Raw genomic sequence first — 26,462 nt, 5'->3', positions numbered from 1 at the left:
AAGAACACAAGCAGCAGGAAATGGGCCCAGAGCCTCTACTGGGAAGGAATTTACATCAGCCTTTGTGCTGTCACATTTCACTAAAGAGTTTACTATAAAAATTCTCCAAACAGTCCACTCTAACCTCAGGTAAGAGTAGACCTTTTTCTACCCACTCTTTAGTGCATTTTATAAAATATTTGGTATCTCTATAAGCTGTTTATAAAAATAGATTAATTCAGGCTTGGGGGGAGTTTGTTCTGATTCACAATGTTATATTCCTTCAATTAAAGTCACAAATTAGCATAGAGGACTTGTTCTTTTAGGACCAATTCTGGGTCAGAAGTAGAAACTTTGTTGGGTGCTGTTAACTTTTTACAAAATTGGCAATCAAAGCCACGCTTTACAGATCAAATGGGTGAGCAGGGGCCACACACAAGAGCATGTGTGTGCTGAACCCCTAGTAAAGTGACTCTTGGGGCATGAGCCCAAGAGCCCCAAGGAAGCCCACAGGTGACAGGCAGGTGTTTCCCTGGAGCAGGTGGCCCCAACACCAATCAGAAATGAGGGGCTATACCTCTGCTTTGCTGCACTACACTTCCCACTGCTCCGAGAGCCCCTGCCCTTAGAGGGAAGAAGGTTTACACTCTGTTGACTGAACACATGGGCAACTCCTGCTCTGACGGGGGACACCAAAGAGCACTACAAGTTTTATGCTAAGGTGTGCGGTGCCCACTGTAAGTTGATTTATACAGAGCTTTTTGAAAAACGGTTTTTGGCTACACACTAAGTACACTAGGGAAATCCACTACAGAGGAATCATCTCACAGGGGTGAAGAATCCTTTGTCAAGGAAAACAAATCTGCTTTAAGGGCAGTTGCAAGGTGACTGTTTCTAGGGAGCTAAAGCTCAAGGACAGGAGCCAGGCTGCTTTTAAAAGCAATCAGTCAAAACTCTGGCTGCTTAGCTGGTTCCCCTGAGGAGCCTGAGGTGCAACTCAAGAGATCAACTAGAAAAGGAGCGATTCCGTATACTTGTTGGGTCATTTTATATCTTTCACTCCTCCCATGGCTGTAATAATGGAGAGGGGATGAGACCAAGGTTAAGTACAACCCCAGTCAAATCCAAGCCACGTGCCACCTTGGGTTGCAGTAAACGAGCTCCGCACACCCTAGCTTGGGGAAGGCTTGGCCGGCAGAACCCAAGATGCAGGGGGAACCGTCTACTACTTAGGGTTCTGATGATTCCACTCCAGACAGGTGCATGAAGAGGTCCCCAAGCTCTGTCATGTCGACATCTTCATTGCTGGGGACATGCCGGCTTTCTCGATTCTCAATGAAATCCCAGAGCCGCACTGAATTAAAGAACTGCAAAAACAGCCAGCAAATATACCCGGTTATTATTAATGGCAACATGAAGGCCATTTTATTTTTCTTTTGCTTACCTACCCCATTCCCTGCTGCCAAAGCTATCAGAGAAAGGGCCAGGAGCAGTACCTGGAAATGCCACCAGTAAGTGTCCTTGACAGAGATGGCAAAGTCCTTACCCTCACGGTGCCCTCAGAACTGAGCTGTTTCCGAGGTTTCTCAGGCTCTGCCAGCCGCCCGTCAGGATAAGCGTGGCGGTAAAGGCATTTGCTTCCAAATGGGCAGGTCCCCTTGCCTTGCTCAAAGTATTTACAAGCTTTTTTCCTGAAAAGTAGAAAGAAAAAGTCAGAGGATGTTGGAGAACCTGGGGCCCGGAAGAACCAAGGCCTTCCTCCATCCCTGCCAGAACTAGATGAGCCTTACTTTCTATGTAGGGAAGATGAGGCTCAGTGAGGTTAGGATGCTGACTTCCAAGGGGATCATACTGTCATGGTGACATGGCAGCCTCACACAAAACTGAACCTGCACAGGGGACTCCAGGGGAGCACAGGCCTGACAGCAACTCTGGGCCAGCTGTCTGGGCTCCAAAGTTCTGAAGCTGGGCTATTTGCCTCAGCTAAAAGTCCCACTAGGAACCCCACCCAGGGAAATTTCCCTTCCTCCTGGCCAGCAATGATGTCAAGGAAGAGGAAGCCTTGACGGAGGAGGCACGAAAAAGCAGTGAACATTAGCCCCTGTCCAAAGTCCCAGGTCTCATTCCAATTTTCCTTGGTCTCCACCCTCTAGATCTAGAGCAGGCTTCTTAACCATGGACCCCTTCTCAGAGCATTGTTTTTAAATGGATAAAATATAATACACACAGTAAAAATTTAACTTTTTGCTGTGTTCTTTAGGCATATCTTCAGGCTCCAGAGGAAAAAACCACCAACCAGAAATTTCCTATTCCTTTTTACTTAAATGAAATTTGACTTAGACAATTGTAAATGGTCCCAAGGTGAAGAAGAGGTAGAGATGCCCAAGAAGGCAAGGGGGCATGTGGGACTGCTGAGGAAGGGAAGTTGCACAGAGAAAGCCATAGCAGCTGGGGTATGTGACAGTGACATGAGAAGGAAGGGGGACTCCTTGATGCCAGTGTTTTTCTGTCTTCTCAGACAAGAGGATGGCAGAGTGGCACTTGGGTGGCTCAGTGGGTTAAAGCCTCTGCCTTCGGCTCAGGTCATGATTCCAAGGTCCTGGGATTGAGCCCCGAATCGGGCTCTCTGCTCAGCAGGGAGCCTGCTTCCCTTGCTCTCTCTGCCTACTTGTGATCTCTGTTAAACAGATAAAATCTTTAAAAAAAAAAAAAAAAAAAAAAAAAAAAAGGAGGATGGCAGAGATCGGTGATGAGGGTGGCTGAGACCTCAGAGCAGCACCAAGAAAGTTCCCCTGACAACTGTCCAAGGAGTACTGCGCTCGTCCGGATGGCACCTGCTCCTCCCAGGTCTGACCCTGGTGCCAGCTGGGGAGTGGATCCGAGCAGAGCTGTGTGCATCCACCCCCAAGGCTCTGAGTAAACCTTCCGATAACTGCTCAAGCAGCGAGTTCTCACCAGACTGCTGCTGGACCCTGGTTTTAATAAACTCAACAGGTTCCAGAAATCATTCTCTATTCCTGCCCCCAAATAACCGTGCTTTTCCTTCCCCAGCCTTACCTGGTCACCAAGGACAAAAGCTTCCAGTGCACGCAGACTGCCGCCTTGTTCTCAGCTCCCCCATCCGACTGTTAGTCCTGCTTACAGAGCACCTCCCCAGTCACCCCATCCCTTCTGTCCCTACACTGCTGAAGCCATGTGGGTACTGTCCTCTGCTACCCGCCTGCCATAGTCATTTCTTAACTGGCCTCCTTTCCACCAGCTTCCAGCCTCTTCACACTACAACTGAGGAGCATGCCGAACAGTCACTTGTTCTGCCCCCTTAGATTTCAATGCAATCTATCCCACAGGTCCTACCACATCCTTCCACTCCTCCTGCTCCCCCCACACAACATGTGTTACCATTCTGCACCCATGCCATTCGGTTCCCCCTCGCCCTCAACACACGTGATAGCTGTTTACGTTTCATGGCTCTGAGTCCCCATGCCGCTTTTCCTGATGCTCTCAGGTGGCTCCAAGTGCTTTCTCTGTTGGGACATGCGGCTTGGGCCTCTTGTGAAGAATTTGTCACCAGAAAACACGTATCATAATTGCCCTTTTGTGATTTCCCTTGAAATTATCTTACTAATCTGTACTCTATGTCCCCCACTGGTGCTTAGCTTGAAGAAGCCTAGCCCATAGTAGGTGCACAGTAAATATGTGTGAAATGCATAAAAACACCATCATCAATGAAAACTAAGGCCAGAAAAGACCCAAACAGAAAGAACACGAGAATTTCCAGGTCACTCCAGCATAGCTGCTTCCTGCAGGCTGGCCCCTCTGCCTTGCCACTCCTGCCCTCTGGTGGATGGACATGTGCCACCACGTGTGAGGGGGAACTTAAATAACAGATAGGCAGTCTGAAGGAAACTTTAAAAAAGGGAGTTGAGGGAAATTGGAAGGGGAGGTGAATCATGAGAGACTATGGACTCTGAAAAACAATCTGAGGTTTTTGAAGGGGTGGTGGGTAGGAGGTTGGGGGATCCAGGTGGTGGATATTGGAGAGGGCACGGATTGCATGGAGCACTGGGTGTGGTGCAAAAATAATACTGTTATGCTGAAAAAATAAAAAAAAATTTAAAAAAAAAGGGGGGGGGGACATGCAGTGCCCTTTAGTACAGGGAAGCACACTTCTCCCAGAGCCAACCCTCGGGCAGTTAACTAGCAATACCAATTTTTAAAAGACCCAAAGGCACTGGAACATGAACAGCAGGAGGATTCCAAGAAATCAGACACTGAAAAGAACAGAATGACAAGAAGAAAGTTATCTTTCTCAGAAAAAACAGCTTTCGGCCTAGAGCAAGCCAAAGTTAGGTGTCTAAAACTCCAGGGGCAAATCCACAGTCTCCTTGGCCTGAACAGAGCACCCACTGGAAAGTGGGGAAGCAGTCCCGCACACAGAAGGGCACCAGAAGGAGGATTCCAAATACAATGTATTAATTCTGTCCAAAGATTTGGCCCAGACATCAGTGCAGCAGAAGCTCACAGCCACTTAGCTGAGGACAAGAAAACCAAACAGATGAGAACTGCTGCCCCAAAGCTGGAATTTAAACACTTTACCTGCATGTAAGAACATCAACACTATATTGCCTCACTTAAGAGAATCAAGAATCTTGACAAGATAACACTGGCAGGCTATAATCCAAAATGATTCAATATACAAAGAATCAGGAAAATGAGACCTAGAAACCAATTTCAAGATGACAAGGCGTTCAAAGCAGCAACCACTGGAAAAGATTAACAGCGAGGGGAAAGAAACTGGAAAGACATGAACAGACCCCAAATTCTGTGCAGCAGTATCAGTCTATTACATGTTATTAAGAGTCCCAGAAGAAGAAAAAGGGCAGGAAAAAAATCTGATGGCCAAAATTTCCCTAAATTTGGTGAATGACAAAACCTTACAGATTCTGAGAAAACCACTCCCAGGCAAAATAGCAAGCTGCTGGAAATGAAGACAGACAATCTTGAAAGAAACCCCAGAAAAACTACATACTACAATCTAAATTATCACTGACTTCTCAGAAACTAGAGGCCAGAAAACAGTGGAACAACATTTGCAAAATACTAAAAGAAAATGAAGAAACGAACTATTAACCCCAAATTGTATTCACTGAAAAAGGAGACAAAGATGTAAAGAGGACTGGTCAGACCAGGATATCCAGTGAAAATATCCTTTAAGAATGAGAAGCTGTTTCTGCTAAAAAGAAAAGAATTCATCATCAGCAGATTCAATAAATGTTAAATAAAGGCAGTTCTTGAGGCTGAAGGTAAATTATACCAACTGGAAGGAATTATACACCAAGTCAAAGAACACCGGAAATGGTATCTGAGTAAATAGAAACCACCTTTTTTTTTTCTCTTAAAAAAAAAAAATCATAGTATTTACCTTGCTAGGTTCTAGTGTATGTACATACTATATCCACATCTTGTAACAGTGAAGTTGCAGGATACAAAATTGACTAACAATGAACTACCAGAAAGAGAAATTAAGAAAAAGACCAACCCCACTCACAATTGCATCAAAAAAGAATAAAATACCTAGGAATAAATTTAGCAGAGAAGATGAAACAGACTTGTATGCTGAAAAAAATGAAAGGCGTAACAATCTGCAGACTGAAAGCAATCCTATCAAAATCCCAATGGCATGTTTCAAAGACAAAGGACAAACAACTCCAAAATTGTATAAAAACTTTTATATAAAAGATCTCAGTGTATTGCCGAAGTAATCCTCAGAAAGAGTAACAAAGCTGGAGACAGCACATTTCCTGATTTCAAGCTGTACTACAAAGCTACATAACCCAAACAGAAAAACAGCACAGTACTAGCAGAAAAACAGACAAATAGATCAATGGGACAGAACAGAGGGCCCGGAAATGGGCCCATGCAGATGTGGTCAATTTACAACAAAGGAGCCAGGGATATTCAACGGGAAAAAGACAATCTCTCCAATAAAGGATTTTGGGGAACCTGGACCACTATCTTACACCATACACAAAAATCAGCTCAAAATTGGAAGGCCTGAACGTAAGCCCTGAAAACATAAAAACACAGAGGGTAATAAGCTCCTGGACATTGGTCTTGGCAATGTTCTTTATGGATTTGCCACCAAAAACAAAGGCAACAAAAGCAAAAATTAAAAAGTGGGACCACACCAAACTAAAAAGTTTTTGTAGAGCAAAGGAAGTCAAACAAAATGAAAAGGCAACCTACTAAATGGGAGTAAATATTTGCAAATCATCTATCCGGATAAGGGGGTAATATCCAAAATACATAAAGAATTTACACAAGAGCTAAAACAACCACCACATTCCATTTAAAAATGGGCAGAGGAACTGAACAGACATTTTCCCAAAGAAGACATCTAAATGTCCAACAGACACAGGAAAAGGCACTCGGCATCACTAATCATCAGGGAAATGCAAATCACCACCACAATGAGATAGTAACTCACATGTGTTAAAAGAATTATCTACACTTCCATGTTTGCTATAACATTAGTCATAATAGCCAAGACCAAGACACAAAATGACCCATGTGTCTGTCAAGAGATGAATGGATGAAGATGTGGCACATACATGAAATGGAATATTATTCAGCTAGGACAGAAAAGGAAATTCTGCCATTTGTGACAACATGGGCAGACCTCGAGGACATTATGCTAAATGACATAAGCCAGACAGAGGAAAAACAAATGCTGCCGGAGATCACTTGCTGGTGTCTGAACCAAACACAAACAGGCAAACTTACATAGTAAAAAAGGGGTTGCCAGAAGCTAAGGGGTAGGATAAATAAGGAAAAGTTGATAAAAGGGTCCCAACCTTCAATTCAGCTCTATGACGAATACATAGATGAACACATGATGAAACATGATGATTACAGTTGATAACACTGTTTATAAAACTGAAATTTGCTAAGAGTAGAACCTGGAGGTTCTCACACACACACACAAAAAAATCAACAAGATGGGAGTATCCTTTCACAATGTAGATCAAATCACCATAATGACCCTTCAAATATCTTACAATTTTATTTGTTAATTATACCTCAAAGCTGAAATTTTAAAAATTACATTATCTTGTGGGGTTGGAAGGTATGTAAATACAAGCATTTGTCAGGCAGGCACCAGAATCCTATCTGAGCTCAAAGTACTTACCCCATTCCCTGTTTGAAAGCTTCAATCAACTCATTCTTTTTATTCTGATCTTCTACCCAGTACACACTTGGAATTACAAACTCTGATATCACACGGCATTCTGGACAAGACCTGAAATGAGAATCAGGGTTAGTATGGGAGAGAGGAAGCTATAAATCTAGTGCACACGCACCACCAAACCCCTTGCTCAAATGCATGAGCACTCCAAATGTTTTCCAACCAAAAATTCCACAAGGTGAAATCACAATCCTCTCAGAACCTTCTTTACTGCTTTCTTAAGTTTTGATTTAAATTCCAGTTAAAATATAGTGTAATATTAGTTTCAGGTGTAGAACCTTACTTACTGTTAAAAACATGTTCTTCTCAACAATAAGAAGACAACTCAATTTGGGGTGCTTGGTAGGCTCAGTCAGGGGAGCACAGAACTCCCGATCTCAGGGTTGTGAGTTCAAGCCCCCACTGGGTGTAGAGATTACTCAAAAATAAAATCTTTGAAGCAAACAAAAAATCCAATTTTAAAATGGGCAAAAGATTCGAGTGGGCATTTCTGCAAAATGGCCAAAAAGCATAGAAAAAGATGCTCAAGATCATTCGTTATCAGAGAAATACAAATCAAAACCATAAGATACCACCTCACACCTATCAGGATGGCTACAATGAGAAATACAGACAATAACCAGAGTTGATGAGGTTGGGGAGCAACTGGACCCCTCCTATGCTGCTGGAGTGGCCACTGTGGAAAACAGCCTGGCAGTTCCTCAAAATGCTGAACAGTTACCGTAAGGCTCAGCAACCCAGTCCTAGCCCTCTACCCAAAAGAAAGAAACACTGGCCACATGACAGCTTGTCCTTGAGTATTCACAGCAGCATTATTCCCAATAACCTAAAGAAGGAAACAATCCAAATGCCTGTCAGCTGAGGTGCTGCACGAACTGTGGACATCTGCATAGGGCAGGCTCTCAGCCCGGCGCGCAGGCATGGAGTCCAGGCACGTGTGGACGGGTGAGCGCTGAGGGCAGTCTGCGGGGGGAAAGCAGGCAGACCCAGAAAGGCTGCATGTCGTGGGACTCCATCTACAACCAATGCCCAGGACAGGCAAAGCCGGAGGCCAGAAAGCAGAGGAGTGGCTGCTGGTGGTTGGGAGGAGCAGGGAGGAGCAGGGAGGAAATGGGCAGTGAATGCACACAGAGGTTCCTTTTTGGCATGATGAAAATGTTCTATAATTAGACTGAAGTGATGGTGGCCACAACTGCGGAATGACTAGTAACCACTTTTATCTCAGTAAAGCAGCTATTTGTCCAAACACATGGGATTTCAGGCACATTACTTGACTTCACTCTACCCCAGTTTTGTTCTCTATAAATGAGAATGATCACTGGGTCTGAGAACTATGAGCTACTATGTGTGAAGAGTTTCTAACAGTACACGGCACACATTCACTTTTCAGTATGAGTAAGCTCTTCCCCTGGCCCTCTGCAGAATTTCAGAATCCTGTGTTGGCTCCATGGAGCACATACTGTGTATCATACCTTACGTGAGATGTGTTACATGTACTATTCCATTTAATCCTCAAACAACCCTATCTTACAGATAAAAAAAAAAGTAAAATCAAAGGTGGAAATCAGCCTAAAGGCAAACCACCAGTAACTGTTAGTGCTGGAGTCCAAAAGGCCAGTGCTATGAACACCTTCTCCTACAGATGACCCCCGCTGAGTGTCCCCAAACACGCTGATGGTCAGCAGGAGTTGTTACCTATTTTTAAAAGGAAAAGCACCTGGGCTCAAGAAGGCTACTAGATGTGCCCAGGCTCCTGCAATCACAGGCTTGGACTTGCCAGTTGAATCTTCACACTAAAGGACAGTGTGGGGGATTAAGAATAGACAGAAGAAGGCCCCCAGTCAAACACCCTCCCCAGCTTCCACAGCAGAGACCCTTAGCTGCACTTACTTAATAATTGGGTTCTCAAACTGCTTGGCACATCTCCACTGCCGGATGCAGGACAAGCAGTATGTGTGATTGCAGTTGGAGAGAATCCCAAATCTCCTCTCAGAAGCAGATGCCTTCTCGAGGACCACTTCCATGCAGATACTGCACACTTTGTCCTGACTTGCTTGGAAGGCAAAGGCCTTTTCCATCTCATGTTCGAAAGTCGACATGCAGATCTCAAGTATGGAGAGAAAGGAGGGCCACACTGTTAGGTTCTGGGCTGTTGGACACAAAGTTCTCTCAGACCACAAAAAAGACTTCACACCATCACCTGCCCAGCTTTCCTAGCATGGTATGGTCACCTCCAGTTTAGAACCGAGACTTTGGAGGTCCCAAAAGAGTCGAGGCCCTGCGTGGAATCACAGAGTTCCCAGAGTCTGGGAATCCGGTCTCCTGGCTCTTCTGGGCACCGTTAACCCACTCTGAACTATACCAATATCCGAAATGCTGAACAGGGGCGCCTGGGTGGCTCAGTGGGTTAAAGCCTCTGCCTTCAGCTCAGGTCATGATCCCGGGGTCCTGGGATCGAGCCCCACATCTGGCTCTCTGCTCTGTGGGGAGCCTGCTTTCCTCCTCTCTCTCTACTTGTGATCTCTGTCTGTCCAATAAATAAATAAATAAATAAATAAATCTTTAAAAAAAAAAAAAGAAAGAAAGAAAGAAAGAAAAAAAAGAAATGCTGAACAATCCTTAACTTGAAACATCAGGCTGGTCGTCCAGACTCAGAGGTAAGCAGCACCACTTCTCAAGAGAACAGGTTATTTAATAAAGGTATTCATTCAGGAAGCAGGTGCTGAATACTCCCAGGTGAAGCACCATGTATCAGGCATGAGAGTCAATGCCAAGAGCACGAAGACCCAGACTCTGCCTTGGGAGCTCTTGGTGGACACAGATGGGAGACCAAGCACATGTACAGCACAAAGCCCTCAACACACCTGGGTGCAGAGGAAAGTTCTTCTTCTGCACTCCCCTGAATATGCCCATGGAAGACAATGGGGCCTCTATGCACCATGGCCAGCTCGTCATCATGAGCTCTAACACTGAGGCTGTGGACTCCTGTCTCTCTTACCCACCTGTGTGCCAAGCACACAGAGCCTAGAGTGAGGCGACACCTCCATGAACACTGGGGACCTAATGACCTGAAAGGTCCCTTCTAACACTTGGCTCCTCAAATTCTCTAGAACTTGGCGTGTCTGGACCCCAGCCACAAGGATATGTAAACCTATAGATATGTAAGGATACGGAGGATGTGTGTGTTTTTCTCTCATACACAAACACGCACACACACACACCACACTCCTGAGTTAGATTTGTCCTCTGAACTTTGCAATACCTCTTCCCTTTTTCTTTATTCTAAATAATCAAAAACTGTCAAAATGACAACAGGAAAAAGGACTTGGAAACAGGATTATAAACATGCCACGTACATATTGAGGGCATTATTGACAGATGATTACAGGAATACCAATAATTTTGTCATTTAGCACATTTTAAGTTTCTTAAAATAAGTTCAAGCAAATGCTTGCAGTTTTACCTTCTCATGAGCTTTCCTTTGCTCTGGGTCAAAGGGATGCAGGACTCGTAACCTACAGATTTCACACAATTCTCCATGCAAGTAGACACAAGCATCCCCAAATCGGCACTCCCCCGCCGCTGCGTAGGGACACAGCTGCTGCTCACTGCTGTAGGAGCTGCTGGCTTCTAGGTCATCAAGGCCACTCCTGATCGCATCAAGGTAGGAATGCGGCTTCATCTCTGGGCTATTCTGGGGATCACTGCAGCCTCCTGGAGTACTCACCATACTTGGGCAAGTCTTTTCTTCAGCCATGCCAGAGAGATCTTAATACAAAACACACAGCATGCACATAAATGAAATCTGGCCCAAACCTTGTGGTAAGCAGTTAGTAAAAACCTAACAGATTAAGTAATTCTGACCTTGGGAATTTCACTGTTTGGATCACACAGAAAAAAACAGGGCAAGAAGGAAAACCAGAAAGAATAGTATAAAATGTTCACAGTGACATTACTATAATCATGATTTTTTTTTAAATGGAAAGAACATAATTGGCAACACAGGAAATTCACAAAACAGACATGATATTCAAAAGAACAGGAAAGCTGCTGTTAAAAATGACAAATATGGAAATGTCAACCCACTGACCAGTTAACACTTAAAAAATGATAATAATGATAATTTTTTTAAACACCAAAATTAAGTCTATGGGAATTTAGAATGAAGTCAATAAAATACAGTGCTTTCCTTTATATTAGTAAAGACACCTATCATAGAGTAAACTAGAATGAAAATCTAGTGAGTCTTTGGATCCTGAGACCAGTGTCAAACCCCTCTAGGCCTCCTTCCCACCGTATTCACTTCTGGCCTCTTAAGAGAGGACATTTGACTAGCACGATTGTTTGCTTAGGATGGAATCTACCTAGCTTATGCCACACAATTCCAAGAACCAGAAATCCCTTTACTTGCTGAGGACCAGCCAATAAAAATAAGCTTTATGATCTGTAGTCTACTTCCTCCCCAAACCCCAAAATGCTGCTCTATTACCAAAACTGCAAATGAAGACACCACACTGGCTGAGCACAGTAACTAAGACCAGGAGCTGACCTAGAAGTAAAACAGTGAAACACGCTCCTTATCAAATTATGTAGCTTTGAGATGAGTGGCCTGGTGCTTCTCAGAACTGGGGAACCACCCCATGGAGACAGCAATTACACACTGACAAAAGGACCCTTTTTATGTCTTGTCAGGCCAGACTTGGCAGTGTGCCCAGAATGCAGGCAGAACACATCACCTGAATGCTCTGTAGCCAAAGGAAGCTCTTCTCAGGACAGGTCTGGTGTCTATACTTGAACAGCGGGCAAGGGGACTAGGTCAGGAGCCCTGACAAGAGAGGGCCAGAAAGGTACATCACGAACAAACAGGACTGCTTTTCCTAAAGAAACAACAAAATGGCTCTGCTCACTCACTTCGGTCTCTAAGTACCAGTGTTCTCTTTTCCCGTTTCCCAGGCTCATGTAAGTTCGTTTTCACAATAGATGCAGCAAGGTCAGAAGCAGGGTGAGCACCGTGGAAACCCGGGGAGGGCACGCCATGGGGCGTGGTGCCCACGGCACCACCAGCTGCAGCAGAAGGCCTCGTGTGATCGTATCTAAACAAAACACATAGCAAATGCATTAGGGACACACTACCTGCACGAGTCTCCCACACTCCCGAGACGTGAACCATCTTTTCCTCTGCTCCACTTGTGGAGGTGGAGAATGAGATGATCTTTTCCCATATTTTAAATGATAAAAGGCTTATCAATTAGTAAGAAATGCCTGGTAATTTAGAGTGAGTAGTAGGTACACTGCTGTCTATCACCACACTTAAGTGTCCTTGGGAGGACAAAATACCCCAGGTCACACACAGAAATCCTGAAAATTCCAGTCAGATGTTGAAGTGAAGTCTCCTGACACCCAAGTCATGTTCTTCTGGCAGGAGTGCCCCAAAAGTTAATGACGGCCAGTGTTAAGAGCTTGAGACGGCCTTTCCTGGACTGAGGTCTCTCTGGGACATGTACTGGCTGGGGGTAGGTGGGTGGGAGCTTTGGGGTGGGTGGGCGACTTCTATAGCCTCCACTTGGTACAAGAAAGAACATACCAGTCCTTCACTATAAAAGCACTTGAACAGGTTTTTGGAATGTTTTCCTGTTTAGAATCTATAAAACTTGCCTATAGATGTGAGTGAGGGAAAAGGCAGACTCTATATGCATAGAAATGTTCACTGCAAGGTTATTCATAGCAAAAAAACAAAACAAAACAAAAACTGGAAACCAATTAACTATCTAAGAGAAGAACAGCTAATAAAATAATGGTATGCTAACATTATGAAACATAAAATTACAGTTAGGAAATAAAGTAGCAGCTTAGAGAAAAGCTTGCGACATGTTAAGTGAGGAGAAAAGATACACACACACACAGTGAGTAAAATTTTGTAAGAGACTCATAAGAATAAGGCCTGAAAAGTATTTTGAAAAATTAAAATTACTTTCATTAAAATGAAACAGATTTCAAAATGACCTTCTGTACTTTTTATTGTTAAATTACTTTCAAATTAGAATTTTCCTCTCATCAGGGCTCCTGGGTGGCTCAATTAGGCATCTGACTCTTGATTTTAGCTGATGTCATGATCTGAGGGTCAGGAGACTGAGCCCTGCCACAGGGCCTGCAGGGGGCATGGAGCCAGTTTGGAAATCTCTTTCTCCCTCCCTCTCTGCCCCTTACCCCCTAAGCTCTCTAAAATAAATAAATCTTAAAAAGAAAAAATTTTCCCTCATCAACACCCATGCTCTAAATGAAGGATCCAAGTTCCTGACAGTATTTAAGCTGATAGAACAGCTGGGAGCAGCTGTGCGGCTCTTACCTGCAACGCGTCCCATAGGCGCAGTAGCCCTTCTGATAGTATTTGCAGATGGTGGATGGCTTGCTGTTCGCCAAGTCATGTGAGAACAAGCACTGGTTTCCTTCCCGACACACACCATGCATAAAATATCTGAAGAGATAAGCAAGGGCATAGAACTTTCAGAGGCACACTTTGCTTTATAAAACCACCATATTTCTTGAATCTAGCATACAAATGCTTATTATACATGTAGTATGTATCAAGGCTCTATTAGGCACTGGAGAGAGATATATTTACTTGATTCTAAGACACAATGATTTTTGAATCATCACAACTTATTTAATGACCGTTTTCTGGAAGAAAAACCCCATACATTTAAGATATACCCTCTTGATTTGAGATGTTACATATGTAAATGTGAGACTCAAATACTCTGAAAAACTGTTCTCTCTGTTCTCATGGAACTTAAAGGGTATGGTTATAAAGGAATCAGAGACCTGGACCCAATACCCAGCCCTGCCGTATAAGAGCAAGTCACAAAATAAATTTCCCCATGCCTCACTGTCTTGATCTATAAAATGAAAATTACACTATCTACTGGGTCGTAAAGCACAATAATTAAGCTGACAGTTACAACAGTGACCTGTGCCTTATCATAAAGCATGCAGAGTGTTGAGGAGACACATACCAGGAACTGAACTGAGAGAGGTCAGGCCAGAGGTCAGGCCCAAGCACAGTCTGCAAAGTGGTGTAGGTGCCCATAGGACAGGGGAGAGAGAAGAGAGCAAGAAAAATGCACAGAAGGGAGGCACTGTGAGGGAGCACAAACAAGCCTGCCAGAAGACGAGGCCGGAGTATCATTTAATTGTGCTCCAAGTTACCCTGGTGTCAGCTGAAATACTGATGACTGAATCTTAAAATGAAGGATAACAAAGGACCCACAGCCGAGTCAACTTAGGAAATGGCACAGTCTGTTCTTTCTCAGAGATTTACAACACACAGTAGCATAGGAAAGGTTCTGAGAGTCCTGTCACAAAGAAAACTGTTTACAAGCATACTTCTTCCTATTATTGTCTCTGCAGATAACTACATTTTATAAATTGGAGATTTGTGGCAAGACTGTTTCGAGCATGGTGCCGTTTTCCAACAGCATTTACTCACATCATGTCTGTGTGTCACATTTTGGTAATTCTTACAATACTTTATACTTTTTCATTATTATTATACTTATTATGGTGATCTATACTCAGTGATCTTTGATGCTGCTATTGTAATTGTTTTAGAGTACCATGAACACTGCCCATATGCAATGGGGGGAATTTAACCAATAAATAAATGTGTTCTGACTCCTCCAACAACAGGCCGTTCCCCATCTCTCCCCCCTCTCCTTGGGTGGCTCCCTATTCCCTGACACACAATACTCAAACTTGGCCAATTAATAACCCTATAGTGACTTCTAACTGTTCAAGTGAAATGAAGAGTCACAAGCCTCTTACTTTATTTAAAAGCCAGATATCATTCAACTTAGTGAGGAAGGCATGCTGACAACTGAGACAGACCAAAAGCTAGGCCTCTTGGACCCAAGAGTTAGCCAAGTTGTGAAGGCAAAGGAAAAGTTCTTGAAGGAAACTGAAAGTGCTATTCCAGTGAACACACAAATGGTTAAGAAAGTGTAACAACCTGAATGCTGATACAGAGAAGGTTGTAGTGGTCTGGAGAGAAGGTAACACCAGCCACAGCATCCCCTTAAGTCAGAGCCTCACGGAGTGCAAGGCCCTCTCCCTGTCATTCTGTGAAGGCTGAGCGAGGTGTGGAAGCTGCAGAAGAGAAGTGTGAAGCTGGCAGAGGTGGTTCACGAGGGTGAAGGAGAGAAGCCGTCTCCGTGACAGAAAAGAGCAAGTGAAGCAGCCAGTGTTGGTGCAGAAGCTGCAACGCGTCGCCCAGATCTCGCTGAGATCACAAATGAAGGTGGCCGCCCTAAACGACAGATTTCCAGTGCAGATGAAACAGCCTTGTAGTGCAAGAAGAAGCCATCGAGGACCCTCAGAGCTAGAGAGAAGTCAGTGCCTGGCTTCAGAGCTTCTAAGGGCAGACTGACTCTCTTGTTAGGATCTAATGCAGCTGGTGACATGAAATTGAAGCCAGTGCTCATTTATCATGCAGAAAATCCTAGGGCCCTTAAGAATTATGCCAAATCTACTTTGCCTGTTCTCTATAAATAGAACAAAGCCTGAATGACAACACATCTGTTTACAATGTGTTTTACTGAATTTTTAAAGTCCACTGTTGAGACCTGCTGCTCAGAAAAAAAGATTCCTGACAAAATACTGTTGCCCACTGACAATGCATCTGGTCACCCAAGAGTTTTGGTGGAGATGTACAAGAATCATGTTTTCATGCCTGCTACCACAACATTCATTCTGTAGCCTAGCGACCAGGGAGTGATTTCAGTTTTCAAGTTTTCTTATTTAGGAAATAAACTACATAAAGGTACTGCTGCCATAGATAATGATTCCTCTGGTGGAGCTTGGCAAAGTCCATTGAGAACCTTCCAGTAAGGATTCTAGATTCTATTAAGAACATTTGTGGGGCACCTGGGTGGCTCAGTGGGTTAAAGCCTCTGCCTTCGGCTCGGGTCATGATACCGGGGTCCTGGGATCGAGCATCGGGCTCTCTGCTCGGCGGGGGGCCTGCTTCCTCCTCTCTCTCTGCCTGCTTCTCTGCCTACTTGTGATCTCTATCTGTCAAGTAAATAAATAAAATCTTAAAAAAACATTTGTGATGTGTGGGAAAAAGTTAGATTATCAACATTAATAGGAGTCTGGAAGAAGCTGATTCTGATTCTCATGGAGGACTTTAAGGGGTTCAGGACTGCCCTGGAGGGAGCAACTGCAGATATGGTGAAAACAGCAAAAGAACTATAATCAGAAGTGGAGCCCAAAGACATGACTGAATTGCTGTGAACTTGTGATCAAACTTGAACGGATGAAGAGTTGCTTCTTATGGATGAGCAAAGAAAGTGTTTTTGTGAGATCTGCTCTTATTGCAGATGCTGTGAAGACTGCTGAGATGACAACAAAGATTTAGAATATGACATAAACTCAGCTGATAAAGCAGTGGAAGGGTTTGAGAGGAGGAACTCCAATTTTGAAAGAAGTTCTACTGTGGGTAGGAAGCTATCAAACGGCATCATATGCCACAGAGAAACTGTTTGTGAAAGGAAGAGTCAATCAATGTGGCAACTTTTATTGTCTTATTCTGAGCAAACGGCCACAGCCACCCTAGCCTTCAGCAATCCCCACTGTGATGGGTCAGCTGCCAACAACACTGAGACCACACCCTCCACCAGCAAAAAGATTACAACTTGCTGAAGGTTCAGAGGATGGTTAGAATTTATCAAGAAACAATTTTTAAATTAAGGTATGTGCATGGTTTTAGACATAATGCTACTGCACAATTAATAGACTACATTATAAACATAACTTTTATAAATGCTGGGAGACCAAATATGTTCAACTTGACTCACTTTATTGCAAAATTTGCTATATCACAGTGGCCTGGAACCAAACATGCACTATTTTGGAAGCATGCTTGTATGGTTATTAAACACACCCTTTCCCAGGCTTCTTTCAGAAAAAGCCACTTGAGCTGCAGGGTGGAAGACAGACTTGGAGAGGGCTGAAAGTGCAGGGGAAGAGCCTGTCAGGAGGTTGCTTTGTAAAGGGGCTTCATCTGTGAACCCATGTTTTAACTTAGTTAAAAAAAAATTTTATGGAAAATTTCAAACATATACAAATGTTAACCAAAGGGCAGAATGAACTCTCAAATGCTGAGACTCAAAGAGACTCAAAGAGAGGCGATAACTTACATACAGAGGGTCAAACTGCTAGGATGGGTCCCCAACTCTAGTCTTCCCAGATAGCCCTGACCTTCTCCCTGTCACTCTGCCTTTGCCCATGCTGTGGCCTCTGTCAAAAACACTGCATCCCATATTTCAGTGCACTGAACTGTTATAAGCTGCCTTCCTTTGTGGACCAGCCCAGGAAGACCTCACCCTCCAGCCTACTGTGCACTTTGCCTCCCTCGACCCAGAAGACTCACTAGCGGCAGCCACAAACTAAGGTGCTTCCTAGTCTGAGGCCTCTGACTGGAGAGAGCTAGTTCTTAGACACACACGTCAGGAATATCTGGTCTCTAATGAAGAAAGCCTGGGAACAGTGTCAGAAAGGCACAGCTAGAACATCACTAAATGTGACTGAACACAGAAAGTCTAAACCTAACCAATTACATGGGTGTGCCTGGAACTGGAGATAGGCTTAGCAACAGAAGGAAGGTCTCTCAGGTAAGTCAGGAAGGCCTGAAAGACCCAGACTGCCCTTTCTAGACAAAGAATGCCAGATAACACAAGTGACAATTCATGCTGCACATCAGCCTATGTGATTGGCCTGGGAGCCTGCCTTAGCTGGAGGCCACAAGATTTGAAGACCATCAACCCTTCCTGACTCACTAACGTACTTTCAACTTTCCTCACCTGTTCATCTTCCAAAAAGCAGAGGAACTATTGGCCAGGCCCCCTAAAACTTCCTTTTCTCTCAGGAAAATGAGAAAAGGGTATCTAATTTTTAGGTCTCTCTTGAATTTAGCTAGCAGAGCCATCTCTAAGTACACCAACAGAATAAAACTTCTGAGCCTACAACGATGAGAACAGGATCCTATGACTTACGTGACTAGACAGAGGTGTCATCCTATGGGTTTTCCTAGGTCATCAGCTAGGCTTTTCCCAGGCAAAGCCCCCTTGGGAGTCTTCCACTAGATCACAGGCTATACAGTAACTTGCTTTAAGGCGGCTGTAGGTTAACTTAAAAAAAAAAAAAAAAGGGCACAGAACCTGACAAACTATACAAAAAGGTTTTATTATTGTTGTTGTTGTTGTTAGAAAACTTAAAAGGAACTTAAAAAAAAAAGGCCTGTACAAAAAGGATCTTTTCATCCACAGTACTGACTTTAAAAGTGTGCAGAAAAGAGTTAACACAGTAAGTCTGAGCCTGCTATCCTTAGAAAAGCCTATTTACAAGCTGGTCCCTGCCTAGCCTCTGGAGCATGACTGATAAATAGTTTCACTACATGGTTAGAAAATTTCCCGAAGTGATATGACTGGCTCACTGTCTTCACACTCTACAATGTGGTTTATGCTGACATCTGCTTTCCTTCTGGGAGTCTGGAATTTCGGTAGATGCTAAGCAGAAGGTGACCAGCCTGGGCAGTGAATCTTTAATGGACTTCTTTAGGCACATGTTGCTGCATTTTTGTTGCTGGGGGGAAAGTATGCTCTGTAACCTTTTATGGGAAGGAGTGAAGGCAGGAAGCCTGCACACAGGTTCCTCCAGAGGCTACCTGTGCCTTTTTCCCATATGACCTAGCCATGACTTCTTACTTTATCACAGTAGTAAATCTTAGTCTGCAGTAGAATTATACACATGGAGTCCTGTGGGTTGTTCTAGCCAATCTCTGGACGTTAAGAGTCCTGGGCACAAAAGTATATTATATAATATTATATTCCTAAAGAGTTGAATAATTCTGAGAAATGCTGTAAGACTACATTATTTTAATCGTCCTTAAATATGGCAATCTTTGAAGGTATAAAAGGAGAAAAAAATCAGCACCAAGAGCCAACTCTGAATGACAAAGAGAATTAGTAAACTCAAATACTGGAAGAGAACAGGCTCAAAGTGGCTAAATGAACAGTTCCACAAAAGTAAGATCTAGTAAATACTTCAATAGTTTATTTTGGGGAAACTAAACAAGAAGAGTTCCTTAAAAAGGAGGGGCGGGGAAGGGAATGTGGGGGTAGGAGACTACCAGAGGTCTTTTTACCAAACACTATTTGTTAACCAAGCATGCAAAAGGACAGATTCTTAGTGATGTTCTTAAAAGGGTGGCTTTTTATAATTCTACTGCCTCCCCTAAGTCCTGTTCAGACAACCTGCCTTTCAAACCCCACTCACTATCTTTCTCATTAAGAAAACAAATATTTAACCACCAACTAAAGCTTCTAGTTAGTTTTGCCACCTATAAGCTGGTGACTTCATGTAAGGCATTTCACTTCTGTAAGTGATTAAGTGGAGATTTAAACAGCTTCAAAAATAACTTCTAGACCACCATCAGTGTCTTCAAGAAAGAGGATCATGAAACTAGAGTTATATAAGAGATGAAACCAGCTCAGTACTATTTTTGTAGTATATGTCATCATTGTCACTCCCCAGTGACGAACACAAAACTAGCTTAAACATATCTTGCTTGTCCTTTGGGGCATTTTGTCAATGGCTTAGAGCTATCTATCCCTATCTATGTTATACTAAGCGTAATCCAGGCCTCTTTCTTTTTCTTTCCTCAAGAATTTATTTATTTATTTGACAGAGAGAAAGAGCACACAAATGAGGGGAGTGACAGAGGCAGAGGGATAAGCAGACACCCTGCTGAACAGGGAGCCGCATGCGGGGTTCTATGACCTGAGCTGAAGGCAGATGCTTAACTCACTGAACCACTCAGGTGCCCCCAGGCCTCTTTCACTTAACACGCTGTAATGAACTTCCAACAGCTCAATCTTCCTAATGGTGAAACCATCCCTTGTATCTTCCTAGAGAGAAGACTGAGACATGAATTGAGGTGGGGGTAGGGAGTGGGGGCAGGTATTTGGGAGAGGGAAGTACATAGTTGGAGACCCAGAGGAGGGAGATTTCTGGGGGACACTCCAAAAGGTCTTTTATGTTGGTTGACTTCAAAGGACTGTTTCAGACAGTGTAGCTTTTATATGTTGCAAAGGACACTCGGTTCACTTCTAGCCACAGAACCACTAGCAGATCTAACTGCAGCTGAGGGCTGAGTCAAACAAAATCAATCCAGTTTCTTACCCGCCTTTCAACAGAGCATATCTCTAGCAAAATGCTTCTGTATACCATATCTGAGTATATGGGTAATCTGCATTCTCAGTGTCTTTTTTTTTTCTATTTCTCTACATATTTTCAGACTTAAATTTTATGGCTGTACGGCATGTAATAACAGATCTGTTGAGGGGGAAAGGGGTTAATGCTGGGCCCAGTGGCAGACCTGAATAGAAGTAGAGATGAAGTATAGTATAGTGGTCAACACTCTGAAATCAGAGAGCTTACTATATGAACTTGAGCAAGTTATATAAATTTCCCCATTCATAATATAATAATTGTACTTCCTAGACTGCAATGATAGACTACTCTAAGGTTTGGCTGAGACAATGCATGTAAGTGCTTAGCCTACCACACAAACACGATCATTTGTTGTTATTATCTAATCTGTTAGCCAACCTGGCTAGTTGGGCATTACCAAGTCCATTTTACAGGTGAGGAAGTTGTGGCACAGGTGGTACCAGTATCAGAATCCAGAACTGCCCAACTCCAGAACTCAAGCTCTTCTACTACTTATTGCTGACAAGGTCTTTTATGTTTTGTGACTTCCAAAGAATTAAAAGTTCTAAGCTTGGTGCTCTAAGGAAACAAATTCCAGGTCTTCACCTAGTGATGATAAGACAAAGGGACCTCTATCACAAGAGGCAGTAGAAAAGAAAGCAGGCATAAAGGCCTGCACCAGTGCTTTGAAAAAAGAATGGAAGACACAGGGAAATGGTTAGCAAGAAGAATCAGCAAAAAATAACTCCAAACTTGAGATTCTGATTAGAGTGGCATGCTCAAAAATCAGGAGGGCTGACTGACAGCACAACTGTGTGAGCAGCCATTCTTGCCATTTCAAGCAATAAACATATGGAATGTCTTTGTCCTTAAACTGGGAATCCTAGCATCTCATACCCATCTCTTGGAGAAACATCTGTGTATCAGAATAGAAGCAAAACTAACACTTTGTGTTGCTGCTATTCAGAATAAGCATGTACATCACATCCCACAGCCAGGAAAACAAACCAAAAAACCAATTTGCACCCTCAGATAAATCAAAATCAGCTGATCACCCTGTTAAGGTCTGGTCCCCCAAATAAATCGTATCTTGAACATTTCCTGTGAATCACCAATGTCTGGAGGTTAAGACTTTAGTGAATAAGAAAGTGAGAAAAGCTTTTCCATTATGAAACATTGAAGTAAACTTCGTTCTCTAGGTAATACTGCAGTTTTTTTCATTTAAATGTGTTCTGTTTTGGGGGTACCCAGGTGGCTCAGTCAGCTAAGTGTCTGCCTCTTGGGAGTCTTGGTTTCAGCTCCGGTCATGACCTTAGGGTGCTGGGTTCAAGGCCCATGGCAGGCTCTTAGCTCCGCAGAGAGTTTGCTTCAGATTCTCTCTCTCCTTCAGCCCGTCCCTGCTCTCACACGCTTGTGTTCTCTAATAAATAAATTTTTAAGAAAGTGTTCTTTTTTTTTTTTTTAAGATTTTTATTTATTTATCAGAGAGAGTGGGGGGAAAGAGCGAGCACAGGCACACAGAATGGCAGGCAGAGGCAGAGGGAGAAGCAGGCTCCCTGCTGAGCAAGGAGTCCAATGTGGGACTTGATCCCAGGATGCTGGGATCATGACCTGAGCCGAAGGCAGCTGCTTAACCCACTGAGCCACCCAGGCGTCCAGAAAGTGTTCTGTTTTTTATTTGGTAAGGCAATCCTTGTGAGATCTGACTCCTTCAGACCCTTTTGCAAGTAAACTTCTTTTAGTTTCTATGTTTCTGCATGCATTTTCCTTTCAAATGTGCATATGAAAAGCTTTAAAAATTCCTGCAGTGAAGAAACTTTAGCATCTCCCACATTTATTTGGAGCCATGCAGTCAATTAAAGTATAGACTCTGATGCCACACCTTGGCCATTTGGAAGCTGAATAACCCAGGGCAATGAGATTCCGTTTCACAAACTATAGAACAGCGAGGGTTACTAGGTTACATATGATATGGCTGGTAGAGCACCTCAAAGAGCACCCAGCACATAGTACAGCCACCGCCCCCCCACCAGTTAGTACTTAGGAAGTGACCCCTCTCCAACATTCCAACCCACTCTTGACTTTACATGCAATATTATCCTGCAGGATGCCTCTGTTTGGGAAACAGAATTAAAAGTTTTCAGGTTAGGCCATCTCCCAGCACAGAAGGAAAAAGCCAAGATGATCCTGATTTAAATTTTGCTCCTGCATTTAGATGTGAAGTTAGGGGCAAATCTCAAGTCCTTCTGAACATAAGATGTCTGTAAAACTAGATACTACACAGAGTTGAGATTCAATTATAAAATATAAATGTGTACTCTTTTGTGGACACATCTTAAGAGGAGTAATCAGAATATGCTATACAATTACTCAGCATACTTGCTTTATACAAATAAAAATGAACACACACAGGTCTTCACAAAAGATCTTCTAGCACAAATAACCAAGCAAAATTATTTTCTATAGATACTATGTGCAAATTTCTGACAACTGCTTCATATAAGCCACCTGGGCTTTGAGCCAACTACTTGAACAGTTAATATGTACTAATACTAACAGAAAACTTTTTACATAGTCCCTTCATAATTATTCATGCTAATGAAGAACCGTAACAACACATATGATACTTAAAGTGCTTATTACATAACCAAACCATACGACTGATTTTGGGGGGCAATGTTTCCCACACAGGTTTTACTGAAACCAATCATTAAAATAAAAATCTGCACTCTCCAAGCATCAGTTCTGTAAGACTAGGAACCCAGTATCGGTAAGCCACAGGTTCACCAAGGAACGAGGGTGTTATACAACCAAGCTCTTTCTGCTTCGCAGGAGCAGCCACAGTGCAGCATCCGGTTTTGAATTTTCTACACCATCCATCCATCACTGTTGTATTTCTCCACGTAAATGGGTGTCTCAGTAAGAGTATCACTTAATCTCTTTCAGTCCGAATGCCCTGCACTGTAAAATGGACATCATTATCTGCCTAGTAGCGTTACTGTGAAGGGTAATGACCGTGAATATAGAGCACTTGGAAAGATGCGGAGCACTTCACCAACTTCCAGTAAACGTTACCCGCCATTATTATTTTCCGCACAATTGTTACTTGCCGACTCTCTGCAAGTTTAGATTGCATGGGAGTTCTAAAAACTCTTAGAAAACGAAGCCCGCTTTCGGGACCGAAGCTTCTTCGAGGCCCATATCATCGATCAACAGCCTATTCCTGCGTGGTATCCCCATCTGTAAACGACCACTTAGCTTCCCTTTACCCGAATCTCCTTTTCCAGCTAAACTCGAAGTTCCAAGAGCCCCACCCCCACCGCCAGGCCCCAGAGCCCTGCACCGCCCAGGCCAGCACGCTCTTCCAGCCCAAAGGCCCCCCGCGCCGGCGTCGCCGGGGGTCTCCGCCCCAACACACCGCCACCCACACGCCGGGTGCCGGTCTCCGGCCGCAGCGCGAGCTCCGCGTAGAGAAGCCGGACCGCGAACAGCTGAGCAACTTCTCAAGAACCCGCTCCTGCCTCAGTTTCCCTGGTGGTGGGGCTGCGGTGCACCCGCCGCTCGGGGCCCGGCGCGGGGGATTGGGGGGATGAGAAGGGAAGTGAAGTGGCCTTGCGCTCCCGGTCGCCGCGGCGCCGCGCACCGACCTGCAAGTGACCTGCTTGGTGCTCATGGTGGTCGGGCTTGAGGGGCCTCGTCGTGCCGCCGCCTCTAGCACTGGCCGCCACGGTCGCCGCCTCGGCCTCGGCCCTGCCCATTCCGCGCGGCCGCGTCACGCCGGCGCACGCCGCCCCTCCCGTGTGGCACCTTTGTAGCGCCGGTGGGAAACCTCGTCGCCGTCACAATTGGTTCCGCCTGGAGGCTGAGGCCGGGCCGACCCTTTCCCATCCCCGCGCTCCAGGTCAGGCATTTCCGAGCCTCCTGGGCGATGCCCGGCTGGCATCCTAGCCCTCGCAGTCTTCCACCGTCCGTCCTTACAGTCGCCTCATTCCTCACAAGGCCACGTTCCCGCCTCTCCATGCGCGCCTTAATCCCAAAAGAATTTTCTTATCCGAACGTGCAAACTCTAGGCCCCTTCCTCAAGCCCCGCCTCAACTGTTCCCAGCAGACCTCGCCTCCCACTTAGCTCCCTCCCAACTGATCTTTTTCGAGAGCTCTACTCCCACCCCAAGTTTTTGTCCCATTCCCCCCCCCCCCCCCCCAGCATTCCTCTGCTGTTCGTCTTCCATTTCCTAGGTGGATACCCAAAAAGATATTGGGGACACTTCCCTCTGCTCTTCTTTATCTTACAGATCTGCTCCCACACCTCTCTCCAGTGCGTGCTCTCCGTCCTAGTCTAAGCAACCATGACTTCTTTCTAGACCCGTGCAATACAGCCTCTTACCTGGTTTTCCAGCTTCCGCTGTCTTCCAGTAGGTTGTCACCCGAAACATATTTTTAAAACTTAAATAGGATCATGTCACTCACCTCCTTTAACCCTTTCAGTAGTTTCCTATTACTTTTTAAAAACTCTTTTTAAATTTCTTTAAGAGTTTTGATATAACAGTCTAAAATATACAAGACACATACATGCCTCTGTGACTTTTTTACATGTGTATACACTCATAAAATCATCACCAGGTCAAGATGAAGAGCATTTTCCATACCCCAGAGGGCTCACTTATGCCCCTTTCTGGGTCAGTACCTCCCAAAGGTTAACTGCTTGTTCTCACCTGTCACCACAAATGAGCTTCGATTGTTCTTGACCTTGATATAAATGAGATCATTCAATAAGTACTTTTGTCTGTCTTCTTTTGGCCAACATTATATCTATCAGATCTATCCATGTTGATGTATATATAGCTGTATGTTATTCTTTCACTTTGCTGTAAAAATATTAAATCTTCCAATGAACGAGCATCGTAAAAACTTCCAGTTACTTCAAACTTGAAATTCTCTCAGAAATTTAGGAAATATATTGGAAAATTAGTATTTTCAGTATATAGGTCTTCAATAACTTTTATTAGATTTTTTTCCTAGGTATCTAGATGAGTTTTTTGATGCTATGATTTTCCAAAAAATGTCCTAATCATTTGTTGTAACAAATGATTAGGACATTTTTAAAATGCTAAATTCTTATATTAATTCTAGTGTGTTCACTGTTTTGGATTTTTTGCACACACAATCATGCCATTGGCAAAAAATGACAGTTTTCAATCTTTAGATCTTTTTTTTCTTTTTCTTGCCTTAAGGCACTGTTGAGAACCTTCAGTGTAACTTTAAATAAAAGTGATAATAGTGGACATCCTTGCATTGTTCCTGAATTCTGGGAACATTTTTAATATTTCACCATTATTTAAAATGTTAGCCCAAGGGTTTTTGAAGCCATTTTCAAATTAAGGAAGTTCCTTCTCTTTCAGGTTTTCTTAGAGGTTTTTTTTCTTTTTAAAATCATGAATGTGTCTGTTTTAAATCAAATTCTTTTTTCCCCATCTGTTGAGAAAACCATATTGTTTTATCCTGTTTTCTATGTAAATTATATTAATTTTTAAATGTTAAACCAACCTTGAATTCCTTAGACATACCCCACTTGGCATATTATTCTTTCTATAAATCGTCAGATTTTGTTTGCTAATACTATGTTTAGGAGGTCTGCATCCTTTTTTAAGAGATAAAATTGGTCTGTAATGTTCCTTTCTAGTAATGTCCATGTCAAGTTTTGGTATTTGAGATATGCATAAAATGAATTCAGTAGCCTCCCTCTTTTCTCATATCTGGAAAACTGTGTAATATATATATTAATTTTTTCCTTAAATATTTGGAAGAATTTACCACTGAAGCCATCTCAGCCTGCAGTTTATAGGAAGATATTTAAAGATTTAACTGTTGTATTACATATAGGACTCCAGATTTTCTCTTAGTGTGGCAGGTTTGGAAAACTTCTCCCCCTGCCCCCAGACAAATTCGTCCATTTAATCTAAATTGTTGAATT

At 43.5% G+C, this 26,462-nt stretch overlaps 1 protein-coding gene across 1 annotated transcript; it reads right to left on the bottom strand.

Moving 5' to 3' along the window:
* Nucleotides 1-20: 20 nt before the first annotated feature.
* On the bottom strand, nucleotides 21-24,291 carry MKRN2 (makorin ring finger protein 2). Its single transcript, XM_059390369.1, has 8 exons — nucleotides 24,139-24,291; nucleotides 13,572-13,700; nucleotides 12,137-12,318; nucleotides 10,689-10,993; nucleotides 9,116-9,330; nucleotides 7,169-7,279; nucleotides 1,526-1,670; nucleotides 21-1,346 (listed from the first exon to the last, which is right to left on the bottom strand). The coding sequence occupies exons 1-8, from the start codon at nucleotides 24,162-24,164 to the stop codon at nucleotides 1,209-1,211; spliced, it is 1,251 nt and encodes a 416-aa protein (XP_059246352.1). The 5' UTR covers nucleotides 24,165-24,291; the 3' UTR covers nucleotides 21-1,208.
* Nucleotides 24,292-26,462: the final 2,171 nt, after the last annotated feature.

This window comes from Mustela nigripes, chromosome 2 (genome assembly GCF_022355385.1).
Source record: "Mustela nigripes isolate SB6536 chromosome 2, MUSNIG.SB6536, whole genome shotgun sequence".
Classification (NCBI taxonomy): Eukaryota; Metazoa; Chordata; class Mammalia; order Carnivora; family Mustelidae; genus Mustela; species Mustela nigripes.
The sequence above is the reverse complement of the archived record's forward strand: the minus strand, read 5'-3'. Positions and strand labels throughout refer to the sequence as shown.